The sequence below is a fragment of the Dromiciops gliroides genome, chromosome 5 (assembly GCF_019393635.1).
Source record: "Dromiciops gliroides isolate mDroGli1 chromosome 5, mDroGli1.pri, whole genome shotgun sequence".
NCBI lineage: Eukaryota > Metazoa > Chordata > Mammalia > Microbiotheria > Microbiotheriidae > Dromiciops > Dromiciops gliroides.
In genome coordinates this window covers 107,052,552-107,070,919 of record NC_057865.1, presented here as the reverse complement: position 1 = coordinate 107,070,919, position 18,368 = coordinate 107,052,552, and the positions used below count along the sequence as shown (strand labels likewise).

Sequence of the window (18,368 nt, the reverse complement as noted above, 5' to 3'; positions counted from 1 at the left end):
CATGGCTTTTGATTGAATTCTTTGAAATACAGCCATTTGCACTGTATGTGATGTGAAGTTGCTTCACCATACACTTTTGGGCATTAATGAACAGGAAAAAAAAAAAGGAATAAGTAGTTTCTGTGATTTTTCACTGTCTCGTGTTGTTTAGGATGAAACTGTGTTTTGGAGTAAAATCTTTTAGTGGAATTTTTGTTAGATGTTCTCTGGAGCGTTTGCTGTTCCTGCCTTGGTTTTAATAGTGTCAGGTCTCATTAATAATGTCATCTTAAACACTTCTTTGTGCTTGAACTTTGATTAGAATTCCCTCCCCATCAGGCCTGATAGAAACAAAAAGCTCTCTCCTGATTGATTTCATATTGGGCCAGGCTTAAAGCTGTTTCCTTTTTGTTCATTGTTTTCAAGGCTTGGGCAAATTATTAAAGGAAAAAATGTAGATTAGGGAAAAAGGAATAAAATAGCCTAGCTGTAATTTTCTAATATATTTGATGAAATGTTTGTTTTACACTGACAGAAACTTTAGTGAAATTTTCTTTTGTTGAGGTGATAATAAAACACCACAGCTGAACTTAGAAGGATTCTTTATAGCTTATGCCACCTGTCAAGGATAAAAACCTGGCCAGGGCACTTCCAAAATATGCTGTTTGATGATATTCTGAAAATAATTAGTTGGGTCTTAAGGTGCAGCTGAGGATGAGACACAAAGAGTCAAATTTACCATAAGCAATAGCTTCATTCCCATTTCCTGTACAGAGATAGTTCTTGTTCCTAAAATATTAATACTGCTTTCCATGTCAGTTAATGTAGGATCTTTTAGAGGTCTTAAGCCTTGATTGTAGACTTAAAAAAGTAACTATTATGAGGTGTCTGTTATGGTTTTGAGTATAATTGTGGACAAATGGAGAAAAGCTATCATTCATAGTTGACTTTTTTCAGCAGTCTCAGTCTAGGTATGCAATGGCATTATTAGCACAAAAGCTCTTGAGCTGTTTATAAGTGTTTTGTCTGTTGGGCTACTATTCTTGTCACAATTTTGTACCCCATAGACCTTCCCTACTCATCCCTTGGGTTGGAATAGAGCAGCATAGCTAGACTGTTGTAAGGAGGGTACCCAAAGGGATGTGAAGCTTGAGCAGGGGGAGAATGTAATTTTCCAAATAAAACTGAGCCAGAATTCCTGCAAGCATGTACATACATACCTCTTACTGTGGTATTCAGTGCCATACCATTTTATTTTTTGTTTTTCAGTGCAAACTGTCAGGTTACCTGCTTTACCTCTGCTATATTTAAGCATTTGAGAAAGAGAGAGAGAGAGAAAGCTCATGTTCCTATGGTTAAAGTGCTTTCCTCACAATAGTAGGTAGTCTTAAGTGTTATTACTCCAATTTTACAGATGATGAAACTGAAGCTGAAAGAGGTTTATTTGTCCAAGGTTACATGCCTAGTAAGTGTCTGAACTACAACTTAAATCTGGACCTTCTGATCCAGTATTTCTACTATACCACACTGCCTCTGAGTATATCTCTTATAAGGCCAACTGGAACACTGTTTCAGTATTGCATTTGTGTGAGATCATCTCTGCAATTTTCTGTAGCATTTCTGAATGCCCCTTAGATCTTAATTCAATTAAGCATATATGCTCCTGCTACTATGTGCTTGGGACTCGGGTTACAAAGAGTGATACAGTCCTTAAATTACCTCGTATTGCCTGCTACCTTATTAACAAGTCCCCCTGGTGCCTGGCTGTATCCTAGTCATGATGTTCCTGTACCCTTTTGGCAGAGAACATTAAGAGGACCCTAGTCTTGCCACATCCCTAGGATGAAGAAAGGGCTGTAAAAAGCGTTCATTGTGACTCAGGCTTCACTGACCTAAACTTGTGAACTCCAGCTTCTGCTTCTGTCTTGGAAACCCCTGGAGGTTTCTCTTGAGATTTGGTTGCAGTAGTCAGAGAGACAAATCTCAGAACTACAGTAGCCCTGTTCTACCTTAGCCCTAGTATCATAGTTCTGGAAGACAGTAAAAATAGGCTGGCCCAACCTCCCGAACAATTAGTATAGGCCCCAAGCATTGTACATTTTGTAGCAGGGGAAGCCAGGTATGCAAGCGGTGACTTACTGATGAGAGCACTTGGCCTAGTGTTCACAAGCTATTTCTTTTCAGAATTTTCTTAATGCAGCAGAACTTTAAATAATAGTAACTTATATTACTGAATGTAAACTACATCACATCAGTATTTGCTAATGAAATAGTCCTTAAAAATTGGATGGTATTCTCTTTATTTCCTTTTGTTGGTTAATTTGGAATTAGGCCATCCTTGAGATCATTTCTGAAGGGAGCAAGGGTGGCTAGTTTATAGCACTTAAATAAATGCCAAGAAGCAAACCTCATAGTCTTCTCCCTTTGCTCTACCAATGTTACCCTCTTCTAACCTAAAGACTGTGTGGGAGTTGTACAACAGAACAGAGTGTGACCTATGAATACTTCCAAAACAGTATGAGGTTGTCCTCACAGTCATAAAGGTGAGTATTAGTTATTCTGATAATGAATTTTGCATTTCAGAGTCTTCTTTTATCAGCTTGAACTTTCAAGTCAAAATCCCATGATAAAGATAGTGGGACAGGGAAGTAGGGGAACGGTCTTCCTTTTTCTAGGGCCTAGTCCACAGATTAATATGAATTCAGAAAAATAAGTTGCTGCATGTGATCAAAAGGTTTATAGGTTGAAATTGAAGGTTTACTCATTTTTTTGTATGTGTCCTGCTTTTATTTTAAATGAGAAAAAGAGTGATCTGATTGGCTGTTTGAATTACAAGCATCACGATGAGTTCAATCACCCAACTCCTGCTTAAAATTTAACCCCTTAAAATAACCATGTAAATATTTTTTAAACATTTTATAACATTGTGTAAATTTATATTTAATGTCTTTTTACAAACTGATTGCACCTAGCTTTCATCTTTATAACACTGGGTGTGAAATTAATGGGCCATAATTCACATACTGGTGAATCTTGTTCCTGAGTAATGCTAGCCAATCAGATTACAGATTTCTTTCTTCATGGAGGAATCACTTGCTTTATTGTGAAGGACATCTGATGCAGTAGTTTTTGTTACTGTTATGTATGGAATGTTTTGTTTTTGGCAGACTGTGGTGCTTTGATTTTAATAAAATAAACTTGAATGAATGTTCATAATGTGAATATTTCACCTCAAAAGAACTTTAAAATATACTTACTAGTGCAAAATTCTTTCAACATGACATTTTAGGAGATTCCTTCTGTTTTTATATACAATTGATAGGAATTCGATATCTTTAAATATGAAGATTTAACTGAAAATGCTTCCTGGTTTTTTAAATTAAAATGTATAGACTACTTTACTAAATAAATGTGTACAGAGCCTTAATCAAGGTTTAGCAGCCAAAAACAGTGACCTAAAATTCTTAGTTTAGTTATAAGCTTTTAATACCTTCAGAAGTATAAATGCTACATACAGACTTACATAAACATCATTTGAAGGTTTGTTTAGATTTCTTTTACACTTACGTAGTGATGTGAATTTAAAATTAATTTTTAAAAGATGAGGCACTCTAATCATTGAATATTATGTGCACAGTAGTTTTTGGATGACAGTTTGTCAGACCAGTGGATCAGTACAGGAGGTCAAATCAAAACCTCATTCTCTGGAAATTCTTTAAAAGTTCAAATATAGGAAGATGGTTACATTGAATTTTATCAGTCTTTTTACATTTTCACTTTAATTATCCTTTCAAATTTGTTCATGTAAATTTTGGCATTCTTACTCCTGAAGTTATTAAAGCTTAATATCAAGACTTTGGGACAAAATACCAAAAGTAGTAAGAAGTTATACATTGAGAAGCTGCCAGTTTAAAACCTTTTCTTTGCAAATGAAAACAACTTTAAAGTATTATTCATTTTTAGTCACAATACATTTGGCATTTCATTCAGAGCCTGTGGACTTATTGTTAAGCATAAATCTTTTGTTTAACCATATTGAGGATATTTGGGGGCAATTTTAAAAAGAAACATTTTTGGAAAAGGGTCAATATTAGAAGAATCGGCTTACACAAAACGTTTTTTAAAATTCTTAGAGTTGTGTAAGCACAGCAAAGTTCTCTGCTCATTTTTCTTCTGAGAAAAGTTAAATATAATTTGCTTCCTGGTGCAAACTTTGGGAGAAAAAAATTGATATGCATAAATTAGATATTAGGAATCTTTCTTAAGAAATCTTTGTTCTTAATTTCAAGAAATCTTGAGAAGAATCTTAATTTTTAAAATTTTTTATGCCCTACTTCTGAAGCAAGGCAAATTGTATTCTTAAAATATTTCATTTACTAGTTAAAAATGTCGCACATTTATGTAACAATTTTGTGTGTGCATAATTTTTAAATTCTTTATCTCGTGAGCCTTATTCATGGCCCTATAAAGTAGACACTGCAGCTATATTATCTCATAGATCTGAAGCCTGGAGATCAGAAAAGTTATGACTTACATTCTTTTAGTCAGTCTGTGGTAGAACCCAGGTCCATGGTTTTCAAAATTTGTTGCCCTTATCATTGCTTTGCTCACTGATAAGCAATGACTAATAAACTATGGAAACTCACTTTTTAAAAATGATTTTATATTTTATAAGACCACAGATTTAGAGTTGCAGTGCCCTTAACTTTTTTGTTTTTTGTTTTTGTTTTTGTTTTTTTAGCGAGGCAATTGGGGTTAAGTGACTTGCCCAGGGTCACACAGCTAGTAAGTGTTAAGTGTCTGAGGTCAGATTTGAACTCAGGTACTCCTGACTCCAGGGCCAGTGCTCTATCCACTGCGCCACCTAGCTGCCCCTCCCTTAACTTTTTAATATCATTAGTTTATAGATTAGGAGACTAAATCCTAAAGAGGTTCAAAATTAAGTGACAGCCAGGATTTTGAGTTCCTCTGCCCCCAGAGCTAGTGCTTTTTCACATTACCATTTAGTTTCCACTTGATGGTAGTATAAATATGAGCACAGTGGATTTTAATAATTAGGGCAAAGTTAGCAGACATCAGCAGAAATTCAGACTTTAAAGTCATGATGTAATAACTCCCAATCCCCCATCTGTAAGATGAGAAAACTAAGGTCAGAGAGGTTAAATGACTTACTCCAGGGTCAAGAGTACTCTCAAAAATATCTCTATATACAACCTTTCCCAAACATGAAGTACAACCTGAAATCCCTTTTTTCTAAAACTCCTTTTTGCATTTGTTGGGCACCTCATACACACAAAGCATTGAACAGCACTGTTGTAGAAGTCCAGAGAGGCAGAGAAAGCTATGTGGAGCTTTTTTGTTTCTGATGCCTGCTGGGATAAGAAGAGACTGCTTTGGGTGGTATAACAGGTATTTATTGAATCTCAGGAGGAAAAGGCCCAGTAAGGTAAACCACCTTTCAGATCTGTAAAAAAATTGTTCCTTCATGACATATTATACAGAAGTGAACTCGAGATAAATTGTAGGAGTAGGGAGAGGGTAAAATAAAACTACCTCAAGAACATGTTTGTGAAAAATAAAATCAGCTTCTCCATTTGGTTATCCTTTGCATGTCTTCATTTTCCTTGCTGTGAAAAAGATAAATTGAATAGATCAGAATATGACAATGATCACTTTTTGCTTTACTAATCAAATGAGATGCCCAACATTGGGCATTAACTTAATCTGCTACCATCATAGTATGTTTCTTTTTGTAAACTTATTTAAGATTAGGGTTTAGATACTAGTCTAAACATACATTATGGTGCAATGCCATCTCTAAAGTTAGTTGTTAGACTAATGCAAGAGGAACAAAGCTTGATTTTTAGCTCTTTTCTTGGTTTTTTTAGGAAGAACTTTAAGGTTTGACCCCATTCCTAGACAGATGGTAAAGTATCCCATTTCAGTCTCATTGAAATGACCACAAAGGTATAATTCTATGCGGTAGTTCTCAGGTCATATTTGGACTCCGCTTCACCAAGTCAGTACACATTGAGTTATATTGGAATGGTACAGTTACTGCTGTGTAGTGTTTACTGCTGGGGTGAAAAACATTCCTTACTCTAAAGGAATAGACAATACTATCTTAAAAGTGATGTTGCCCTACTTTCCAGGAAATGCAGTGCTTGTGTGGGGAGTTTCCAGAGTATTAGAGTTAGAATCGACCTTAAACACACATACCCAGGTGCTTTAACCAAATCTCATATGGTGTGATCAAGAGTTTTCATCTGATTGCCCTGTTTCAAACATTCTATTTTCCAAATGCCCTTATGGCATCTGGAAGTGAACAAAGTGCTGCAGATGTACTCTTACCAGGGCAGAGGTAGCTAGGCAAAGACAATCACCTTTCCTATTCTGGAAACTCCACTGTTCCAGTGGATAGATTATCTCCTATGGTCTTTCCCTACAAGGATGCAGATTAGGAGCTATCACCTTGGCTATGCAATTGTTGTTCAGTCCTCACAGAAATTTGCGGCAGGGCATCCACCTAATAGGCTAGTAACCTTTGTTGAGGACTCCAGAGAAAATGAGGACTATCTATGGATTAGTTCATGTAACTGGCCAGTCTCTTTTGATCATTTTGTGGCTGACATTATTTATACTTCTCCCCCATAATTCCGCATTTGTAATATGTTCCAGACTGTTTAAGCCCACCTTCTGGTTCTCCGTTTCCCTTTGCACATCATTCAGTTTTAATACTTCAGAGACTATAGATTTCCATTACTCACAGGCATAAATCATTACCAGGAGACTATTAATGTTGGACAGAAGAGCTTTTGCTGTTTCAAGAGGAAGCTTAGGGTCATTGAAAGACCTTTGTAGTTTTCCAAAGACCACCTAATCAATTTCCTCTTGTTCAGTCCTGTTTCCAACTCATTCATCTACAGTGTCCAAGAGTCATATTGATGTATGGATAAGTTGTCCTCGTAATAAAAAAATCTTTTGTAAAGGAACTTCTTGTCACTTACTAAGCTAAGGACTAAATCTTTCTGTGTAGAATAATTTGGATAATAGGCCTTCACCTTCTTGGATTTTCCTTTTTGGACAATTAAAACTATTGAATGATTGTGGGGGTTATTCAGTGAAACATCAGCCAAAAATAGGTACATCTGTTGGAGCTCAGCCTTGAAAAGGAGGCAATTTGCTTGGTTTTACAGGAACCCCTTCAAGATCCAACCTAATTTCAACCACTTAAATTTGATTCTGGTTCGGGACATCAGAGTGTCAAACGCTGGCTTAGAATACATTGTTTTATTCATTTGTTATTAGTTAGGGTCATTGAACAAGCTTATCTCATCTTTCAAGGTATATATTGTATAATTAGGACATATGCATTTGAGATAACTTTTTGGAGAAGAAGCTTTCAAGGTGTCGTTTGCTCTATAAAATTAATTAGATGCCTTTTTATCTTCCTGTCAACCATATACTTCTGTAATGTAGCCTGAAAGAGAGGGGTACATACATCCTGCAATATCATGTGTTGTCCAAACCAGATGAAAATTAAAAAAAAAAAAAACTAAATATAAATAAAAACACAAACTAGAAAAATATTAAATTTTAAAACTAAGTCATCGTGGGACCCACAAGGATCTTTATGTATGGATTAATGACACTCTATTTGCGCTTGACACCACTGGCCTAAGTACATTGGAATTTTGACTGCCTTGTTGATACTGTTGACTCATTGAGCTTGTCACACACTAAAATCCCCAAATCATTTTCTGATGAATTGCTGTTTAGGCACTTCTCTGTATCCTATCCTTTGGAAGGTTGTTTGTTGTTTTTCTTTTCTTTTTTTTTTTTGTTTGTTTGTTTGTTTGTTTGTTTGTTTGTGGGGCAATGGGGGTTAAGTGACTTGCCCAGGGTCACACAGCTAGTCAGTGTCAAGTGTCTGAGGCTGGATTTGAACTCAGGTACTCCTGAATCCAGGGCTGGTGCTTTATCCACTGTGCTATCTAGCTGCCCCTGTTTTTCTTTTTTTTAACTGACTTTACAATTTAGATTAATTTTACAATTCTGCCCAGTGTTAAGTTGCTGAGATTTTTTTTTTCCTTCCATCTTTCAAGATACCTGCAAATGGGACGCGGGTGGCATCCATCCCTTCATCCAAATTATTGGTAAAAAATATTGAACAGATGCAAGGACACAGAGCTAGAAGGCTTGTTCTAAAGGATATCTCCCTCTATTGAAATCTGCAGCCTCCCTAAATGACTGGGTTTCAGTCAGTTTCATCTCTTAACCATATTATCATGTAGTACACACCCACATCCATGAAGCTAATGTGAGAGCCATCAAGTGTATTGTGGAATTCAGTAAGTTTTTAAAGTGCCATGCAGTGAGAAGTGCTGAGGATACAGGGACAAAAACTACATTTCAAAGAATTCCACCTTCAAGGTTAGCACATTCTGAAATAATTTTATCCGATCATAACCTCTTTCATCTTTCTCACTGCCTAATCCCTCCTACACCTATTTATCCTCACCGGAATCTCCATCCCTCCAGACTCTCTCCTGCTCTAATTTCTTAGTCAATGAGTTTGCCTCTGCCCTATTATCTACTCTGAAATACCTTGCCCTTTTGACACTGAAATTCAACCCTGGATTATTGCTACCACCTCCCTCTTTTGCTCAGCTCACGTGTTGCTGAGTGACCTGGAAGAAATCAACCAAGCTGACTGTGTCCTCTACAAGTTCATGCTAATAACCTCAGTGTTCCTTTCCTGGAGACAAGACTCCTACTGCATTTTCTGGTCCTCAGTCTTACTCCCTGCAGAAGCTGTTCAAATCTGTCTTGTGTCTCAAACTTCTCATACCACTTCCTCCACATTCTTAACATAGGACCTCACCTTGTGTCTTGACTGAGAAAATAGATACCTTTCCAACAACTGAAAAGCCTTTCAAATTACCCTCCATTTATGACCACTTTACTTATCCAGTCAGCCCCTCATTTTATACTTTTGACCCCATCTCTTTCAACTCATAGCCTCTCACGATCATCTCTCTACCTTCTGGTTCTTTGTCTGGTGCCTAAAAACATCCTTAGACTGCACCATCCCCTCTAAATGTTTTTGAAATCTCTCTTCTTATTCACAGCCAAACTCCTAGAAAAAGTGGTTTAAGTCAGTTTGGCAACTGTGTAGAGGATACTTTGGGGGAAGAAGAGATGAAGCAGGAACATCACTTAGGCTATTATAATGGTCCAGGTGACAGGAAAAGGTCTGATGGTGGCTTATGGTTGTCATGTGGCTAGAGAGAAGATGACAAGAGACATGAAGGTAAAATCAATAAGGTTTGGCAACTCATTGGATGCTGAGACCAAGTCAGAAGAATTGTGCATGATGGAGGTTGGTAGCCTGTGTTACTGAAAGATGATGGTGTCCTCAACAGAAAAAGGTAAATATGGATGAGGTGTGGATTTTAAGGAAAAGATGTTTTATTTTGACTTTCCCTTTAACATTACCTTCCATTTACCTATTCTGGGTATATCTTGAATGTATATAATTCTTTACATATTTACTCCCATTAGAATGGGAGCTCATTGAAAGCAGAGAAAGTTTTTACCTTTCTTTTTCATCAACAGTGTTTAGTATAGTGCCTTGCCTGTATATAGTAAGCATTTAATAAACACTTGTGGACTAAGTGGCTGAGTTTGAAATCTCTCTGGGGAATCAAATTAGTTGGGGAATGGCTAAACAAAATGTGGTACATGAATGTATTGGAGTACTACTGTACCATAAGAAGTGATAAATACAGAGAAGGATGGAAAGATCTATGAACAGATATAGAGGCAAGAAAACTGTCCACACATGACATTAGCTCAGAATAGGTAAATTGGACAATTTTGATTACACAAAATTACTGTTTTTCATAAACCAGTACAGCTAAATTTAGAAAAGAGAGAGTAAATTAAGGAAAAGAATAAGTTATTTTCCAATTGATAAATGGTCAAAGGATATGAAAAGGCAGTTTTCAGAGAAAGAAATTAAAGCTACTAATAATACTCACAGGACAAAATGCTCTGCATCACTAATAATTCATTGATTACCAATAATTAGAAAAACATAAATTAAAAAAGATCTGAAGTGCCACTTCACACCCATCAGATTGTTGGAGTTGACAAAAAGAAAATGATATGCTGAAGAGGTTGTGGGAAAACGGTTACATTGATGCAGTATTGGTGTGGCTGGCCTCACCATTATCAAAAGTAGTTTGGAACTATGCTCCAAAAGACATTAAGCTGACCATTGACCTAACAATAGGTCTCTAACCAAAGATATCAAAGGAAAAGGATCCATAGTAGAAAAATAAAACATCTTTTTGCGATGGCAAAGAATTGGAAACTAAGGGAATGCCTCTTAATTGGGGAATGGCTGAACAAATTGTGGTATGTGAATGTTCTATTGTGCTATAAGAAATGATGAAGAGGATGATTTAAAAGAACTCTGGGAAAATTTCTGTGAACTAACACAAAATGAAGTGAGCAGAACAAGGAGAACAATTTATACAGTAACAGTATTGTAAAGAAAAGTTTGAATGATTTAGGAACTCGATTGATCACAATGACCAGCCATAATTCCAGAACACTCAGGATGAAACACTTTCTACCTCCAGATAGAGAAGTGGCAGACTCAGAGTAGAGAATGAAACAATTGTAGGACTAGAAGAGGGGCATTAATGATGTATTGTTTTGACTGACTATACATATTTGTAATGGGTTTCTTCCTTGCTTTTGCAGTGGGTATGTGATGAGATGGAAGAGAAAGATTTTAGAAATAAAAAAAGTTTAATTTTTTTTAAAATCTCAACAGAACTGGAGGATGGGCCAACTCTAATAAGATAGCAAGCATTTCTTTGGGGAAGATAACATTTCCTGGTTTAAAAAATAAATAAAACTTTTACATGTCAAGAATCAGACATGCCTTGACAAAATAATCTATATGGAAAAATTATGAGATTTAGTGTGAACCACAAGTTCTTTGTAAGTGTTCCCAAAAGTTAATGGAATTTTAGACAGCAATTTTAAAAGTATAGTATTAAAAACAAGGGAGATGTAAGTACTATAGTATAAAAGATATTCATGATCATCTAGAGCACTTTCAGAAAGCACAAGCAGGATAGGAAAGGCAATCAAAACCATTCCATATGAGGATCAGTTTGAACTTTAATCTGTAGCAGATGGGAGACTTTGATAGCTGTCTCAAAGTAACAGAAGGTCTGTCATGTAGGGATAGAGATTAGCTTTGTATTACTTAGCCCTAGAAAGCAGAATTGAATATCATGGATGGAAATTAAGTAGATTTTGGCTGAATTCTTTTTTCAAAATGTAATGATCAATTAGAGCTGTGGTCTCCAGAAGTAAAACAGCCTGCTTCAGGATATAGTGAATTTCCCTTTACTATAGAGCTTCAGGAAGAATGGATGAGCCTTTGTTGGAAAAGTTAGAAGAAGGCTTTTCCTTTTTGATATGTGTCAGACTAGTAATTAATAGTAAGAGGTCCGTTTTTCTCTCCTAGGCCATGGATGGAGTGGAGACTCTGGCTGAGTTGCATTAGCAAAGAGATACAGTCTTTGGGTTCATTGATTCAAAGTAACAGCTGGAATTCTATATAACATATTCCTTATACCATTTCAGCTATTTTCCATTATGTAGCACTGACCCAGGCACTCACAAAATAAGGCAAAAATGCAATCAGTGGAGTTCATTGGCTTTAAGATAATTTTTCTCACCTGAAGCCAAGAATTGGAAGATTATCTACCTCTTCCAACTAGAATATCTGTGCTCTAAGAACCTTAAGAGAACCATTGTGGCATAATAGATAGAGGGCTAATTTTGGAATCAGAAATCAATTTAAGTTCTTCCATTAAAAAAAAAAAAATTTAGGGGCAGCTAGGTGGCGCAGTGGATAAAGCACCGGCCCTGGATTCAGGAGTACGTGAGTTCAAATCCGGCCTCAGACACTTGACACTTACTAGCTGTGTGACCCTGGGCAAGTCACTTAACCCCTATTGCCCTGCAAAAAAAAAAAAATTTAAGTGAGGCAATTGGGGATAAGTGACTTGCCCAGGGTCACACAGCTAGTAAGTGTCAAGTGTCTGAGGCCGGATTTGAACTCACGTACTCCTGAATCCAGGGCTGGTGCTTTCCATTAATTCTTACTGTAAGATAGTCAATTACAGATAAATTGCCTCTCTGAATCAATGGAGGGAATTTCCACATCGGGAGCAATACACTGAAATCATATACACCTCTTGTCTTCCAAAAAAAACCAATAAACTCTCAGAGAAGGTTAACCAAGAAACCAATAGGAAGTGATTGTTTGAGATCTTAAAGCTACACACACACACCAATTGCTCTCTCCTGGCCAATGGAAAATATTAGCCATGTTTCAATTTTAGGAAACCATTCCTTAAGTTAAATGACCTGCCTCCTCTAAAGTCAACTAATATCATTCCTGACTTTTCCACTATACCATATTGTTTCAGGACTACCACTGCTCCCACTCTTCCCTTCCCCAAACTGCACAAAGGGCAAAGTCCCATACAAGGTCCTCTGGGGCTTTCAGGTATTCTCACCTTCTCACAGCTCCTTTCAGCAACCAAGCCCTGTCTGAGCCCTGCATCCACAAGTTCTTTTTGCTGACATTGTTTCTCTTCCTCATGTATCGTGCTCTCTGTCCACCAAGCACAAGTTCTCCCTGCCTTCCAAGGCAATTTAGCTAATCTGCTAAACCCAATGTCCTACCAGGAGAAGGCCAGAAGACTTCATAGGGCATAAGCTTGAATTATAAAAAGGCACCTCACAAATTGTCATTGTTTAGTCTTTGTTGTATTCCTCAGTATGTCAGAGGAGCCACAATATCACTGGTGTGGAAAAGCCAACATTGATTCATCTCCTTAAATGAAACTGCCTTTGTAGAAGCAACCCATAATGCACCTCAGACATTACCATGAATTTTACAAAGTGCTGCTTGGTCAACCTGGCAGTGAACCGCTCCAAAGTACATGACGATAGTCTATGGTTAAAGAACACAACCAAAAGCCAGACTCCAATTCAAAGCCTTTCCAGCATGGTATAGAACCTGCTAGAAGTTTACATTCTGCTGCTATATCTTACAAAAAGTAGGACTTTGCTGATTGGACTCTATTAACTCATATATACTATAGAACCATGTCAATATGTTTTTAATGTAATAATAGTAATATGTATTTTATAAATTGTATAAGAATATATAGTTGAGATTCATATAAAAACATCCATTGAAAATAATACATTTTTACAGCTTACTGAAACTTGGCAGAGCTAGTATTCCGTTGGCCCAGGCTTCATGGTCCTCTTCCTGCCATGCTGAGGCATCAAATTAATACTTGCGTGGAATATGTGTTTTTAGATGTATGTCCCATAATGGGGGTCTTCACGGCTTTGCCTTCAAGGTACTGAACCCTATTGTAATCTGGTGCACTCCACTAAACACATTTGCCAATCTCTTTCCTAGAACCAGGGAATTTAAAAGCAAAGGAAGTAAGTGGTAGTGTAAAGCACTAAACGGTTTAGCATTGTTACCTACCTGAAGGGCCCTTCCTTTAGTCTCAATGGGAAGTGTGAATGCAGAAATGGCACACACAACACAGACAGATGAGAAAAGACACAGGGCTCCCAGGAATGATGCACTCATAAGAACCTGCAAGTGACCAAGAAAGTGAGTCAGCTGCACCCTTGGGAGCAGAGGAGTGCCAGAAAGGCCAGATGCTGCTTTTTTTTTGGGGGGGGGACGGGGTGTGGAGGGTGACTTGCCCGGTGTTACACAGTTAGTGTCTGAGGTCAAATTTGAACTCAGGTCCTCCTGAATCCAGGGCCGGTGTTTTATCCACTGCGCCACCTACCTGCCCCTAAAGCCATATGCTTTTAAGCAATACCAGAAATTACTAGACCACACCATGTTAACCAGATGAGACAGAGTTGGAGTCAAGGAACCTATCTTTGATTTCTGGCTCTGACTTTGGCATCTCCTCTCCCTAGATCTCAGTTTCCTTAACTAAAATAAAGGGGGTTTAATACTAGATGACCTTTAAGATCCTTTCCAGCCCTGCATCCTCTGCACTTACTGCTTGGTCACAGCTTTAGCATTTTACAAGCTCCAGAACTATTAAGTTTTGGAGAAGGGACTCAGACTAAGGTCTTGTCCCTGTCTAGGGTTCTTTGTACAAAACTCTGTTCTCAGTGCCGGGGCTTTGACTGGAACAAACACCACTCTCCCTATGCTTCTCACTGCAAACATTCAGATGAGGAATTTGAAAATTGTTAGGTATCTATCTGTGTAAGGATCCAATAAGATAGTTATATTAGGTGCTTAGAGTGAGAAAAGGGCAGTGTAGTTTAAAAATATCCATTCCACAGAGAATTAAATGAGTTATGATCAGACCATCCAGGGCCAGAATAATACTTAAAATAAAACATACTTGATCTGGAAGAGAGCTTATAGATCATCTAGTCCAACTTCCTCACTTTACAAATTTGGAAAATGAACTAGAGCCCAAGTTTACCTTCCATTCACCACCACCCAATCAGCCATCAGAGTCAAGGTGGCAGAACAAGAGAGCAGTTTTTCCTTAGCTCTTTCACAAATGACCTATAAGACACACCAGCCTGAACTCTGATCAGGAAAGCCAAGAAAGAGTCACACTGAGTCATTTTTCCAGCCCCTCGCAGCTTAGGAAAATACACATCCATAGACACTGGTGGGGACTGGCCAGGAGGGTAGTACAAGTACAACAACATGTTAATACGTGGAAGCAGTAGCAGCATTGGGGAGCAACCCAGCATCCAGGGTGATAAGGGCACTGAACACCTGGACAGAAAGAGAACCCAGGCGATCCCCATACTAGCACTAGAGCAGGAATGGGTGCAATCTGGCAGCTGCATCCACTGATACACAGTTCTAGGGCAAAGAACCAGTTGTGATCATGAGGGAGCAGGGGTTTTATCTATATGAGAAGCAAGGAACTAGTGCTAGAACCATAGGTGTGTGGCTCTGAGCCCAAGAGTAGAGTGGATTTGTTTCTAACCTTTAGTGCTACACACAAGCCTGCAGTGGAAGAGAACCACCAGTTCAATCTCTCTGAGCCTATAGAACTTCACAGTAGGCTCATTGTGACCAAGTCCAGCAGCAATCTACAGAAACTTAACCATATACAAGCCAACACACCCAGACTGGGTCAGGACTCTACAGTGCAGACCAGAATGGCAATGAACAGACCTATCCCCAGATCACACCACTGGGAAGCACTGAAAACTTTGGGGCTCCCAGACTGAGCTGTGAAAATAGCAGGAAAACATAGCCAGAGACTCAGGCCAGAAATCTCCCCCAGGGGTTAGTAGAGCCCAACTCTAATGTATTAAAGTCCAGAGTCAATAAAAAGAGAAAATGGGGGGAGGCGGGGTGGGGAGGAACCTGACCATAAAAAGTTAATATGGTGACAGGGAAGCTCAAGACAAACTGAAGACAATGACTTGAAAATATCTATAGACAAAGCCTCAAAAAATGCAGTTTGGATACAAGCCCAAAAATTCCCAAGTTAAAGCTTTTTTTTTTTTTTTTAATAAAGAGCAATTTAGTCAAATAAGAATTGTAGAGGATAAATTGAGGGGGAGACATGCTATGTGAGAAAATTATGTAAGCAGAATTAACAGCTCAGTAAAGAAATACCAAAAAATGCTTTAAAAATCAGAATTGGCCAAGTGGAAGATAACTCCATGAAACATCCCCAAAAAAGTCAATAGATTGGGGGGAGGGGAAATGAAGAAAATGTGAAATATCTCTTCGGAAAAACAACTAACTTGGAAAGCATATCAGAGAGAAATAACTTAAGAATGATTGGACTACATGAAAGCCATTAACAAAAAAAGTCTAGACATATTGTAAGAAATTAAAAAGGAAAACTGTCCAGATAGAATAGAACCAGAGGGCAAAGCAGAAATTGAAAGAATCCGCCAGTCATCTCTTAAAAGAAATCCCAAAATGAACACTTCCAGGAACATTGTAGCCTCAGATCCAGAACTCTCAGATCAAAGAGAAAATACTGCAAGCCCCAGGAAAGAAATAGTTCAAATACCACAGAGCCACAGTCAGTATCACACCAGATTGAGTGGCTACCACTGTAAAGGAGCAGCGGGCTTGGATTATGGAATTTTGGAAGGCCAAAGAGCTAGGATTACAACCAAGAATAGCCTGTCCAGCAAAACAGTATAATCCTATGCTGTTGGGGGGTGGGGGTGGGGGTGGAAATGGGCATTTAATGAAATAGGAGACTGAAGCATTCCTGATGAAAAGACCAGAGGAGAACAGGAAATTTGACATTCAAACACAAGACTCAAGAGAAGCATAAAATGATAAGCCAAAAGGAATTAAACAAGGTTAAACTGTTTACATCCCTACATAGGAAGATGATTCATGTAATGCCTCAGAACTTTACCATAAATAGGGCTGTTTAGGGAGAGTATTTAGAGGATATGGGTGAGAATCAGGATAATCTCAAAAGAAGAAGAATGAAAAAGAGTGATGTACTGGAAGAAGGGAAGGGAGAGGAAGAATGGGAAAACTACTTCACTACCATCCAGTCAATAGATTTCCTCTCCCAGATATCATCCACTTAAAGGGAATAATGTACCGAAAATCCAGTTTACAAAATGGATTATGTTCAAAGATAGTGGGATTACTTCCACACAGAAAAAAAGAAAAATGTCATCAAGAAATTCTTTTTAAAATGATGTAGTACGTTCAAGGGTTTATATTTATCCACCTAGCAGGATGAGGAAAGTAGTAGTCAAGGAAATTTCAAGCTGTGAATCATAAATTTGAAAATGAAAAAAGACATTTTGCCATTAAGGAAACTGAGGCCCAAAGAACCTAACTCATTTGTCCAAGGTCATGAAAATAGTAAGTTAGCTGGGGTTTGAACCTAGGTTCAGACTCTAGAGCCAATGGACTTTCTTCTGTAGTCCCCATGCTACCTCCTCACTACCCAGTGAAGGGTGGGGGGGAGTGGAAATGAAGGTAAACAACTATACTATTATTCCGTAAGTTAACATTAATATAGTATAATTTGCAAATATATTTCTCTAAAGATTGAATGGTTTTTTGTGAGCCATTAGAGTAGATGACATACTGTATCGTGTTTTGTGCTGGCACATAGTACTCTGACCTGATGTAAAGAATGAATTCTCACTTTCCACCTCAACCCCTGCCCAGCCAATAACTTGGGGGACACCCAAAAAGGAACCTCTCGTCTAAGGCTTAGGCATTTCCAACCCCATTCCCTGCTGGTCACATCCAATTTCATCAGGAGGAAGAGGGGAGTTTATGTGATTTCAGTGATTTATTTCCCACTTCCTCATTTAGCACATGCTATCCCCAGACCAATACCAGGGCATTAGCCTGGCTCTTTCCTTTCCATCTAGAAACTAAAGAGATATCCACCGTTTATCCTCAGAAAATATCATATATATTTATGTGTGTATGCATATATATGTGTATCTATCTATATTTATATGGATGGATGGATTATGTATGTATAAAAATATTTCAGAGTTGCAAGGGACCACAACCACTGCCTAATTCACCCATGCCCAGAAAAAAGAATCCCCACTATGACACAATGAATAAATGGTCATTGAGCCTCTGCTGAAGACAGCCAATGAAGGGGAACTCACTGCCTCCCAAGGCAGCCCATTTCAGTTTTGCATATCTCTAATTGTTAGGTGTTTTTTCTCCTACATCAAATCTAAATATCTCTTTGCAACTTCTGCCCCTTGTCCCCAAGTCTTCCTTCTGCAATCAAGCCAAGTCCTCCTTTCACGTGACACTTTTAGGTATTTGAAGACAACTGTCTCTGTCCCCACCCCCAGCTTCTCATTTCAAGGCTAAACAACCCAAGTTCCTTCAGCCAACCCTTATATGGCCTAAGGATTGTGACCAATGATGAAAAATTACAATAAAATCCTCTTTCTGTCCTTTTTTGGGAAAAGTTATAGGTGTTTAGATGGCTAATTAAGGTATATTTATTCTGATTTTGTAACGTGGGCATTACACTGGCCCCCACTTCTCTTCAGGTCTCTCTTACAAGACTGGGGGGCTAACTTATCCCAGCTATCTATAGTGGGTGATTAGGGTGGTTTCCTCAGTAAGTTACAATTCACTCTCAAGAGTCCTGGGGGTAACAGGTGTGGGCTGAGACACTGATCTACTACTGACATCTAGAGCTCCTGAGTCCCCACCCAGTGTGCTTCCCATTTAAAAACTATCCATCATGAAGCATTTACTCGGGATGAAGCAAGAATAATCATAAAATAAGTCC

At 38.1% G+C, this 18,368-nt stretch overlaps 1 protein-coding gene across 1 annotated transcript in view; it reads right to left on the bottom strand.

Moving 5' to 3' along the window:
• Positions 1–5,416: 5,416 nt before the first annotated feature.
• SVOPL (SVOP like) overlaps positions 5,417–18,368 on the bottom strand; it is an 81,300-nt gene continuing 68,348 nt past the window's right edge. Inside the window, exons 14-15 of the mRNA XM_043968211.1 lie at positions 13,583–13,696; positions 5,417–5,606 (exon numbers count right to left, since the gene is read on the bottom strand). Coding sequence (XP_043824146.1) covers positions 5,595–5,606; positions 13,583–13,696 — 126 coding nt within the window. The 3' untranslated portion in view covers positions 5,417–5,594. The remainder of the gene's footprint in view (positions 5,607–13,582; positions 13,697–18,368) is intronic.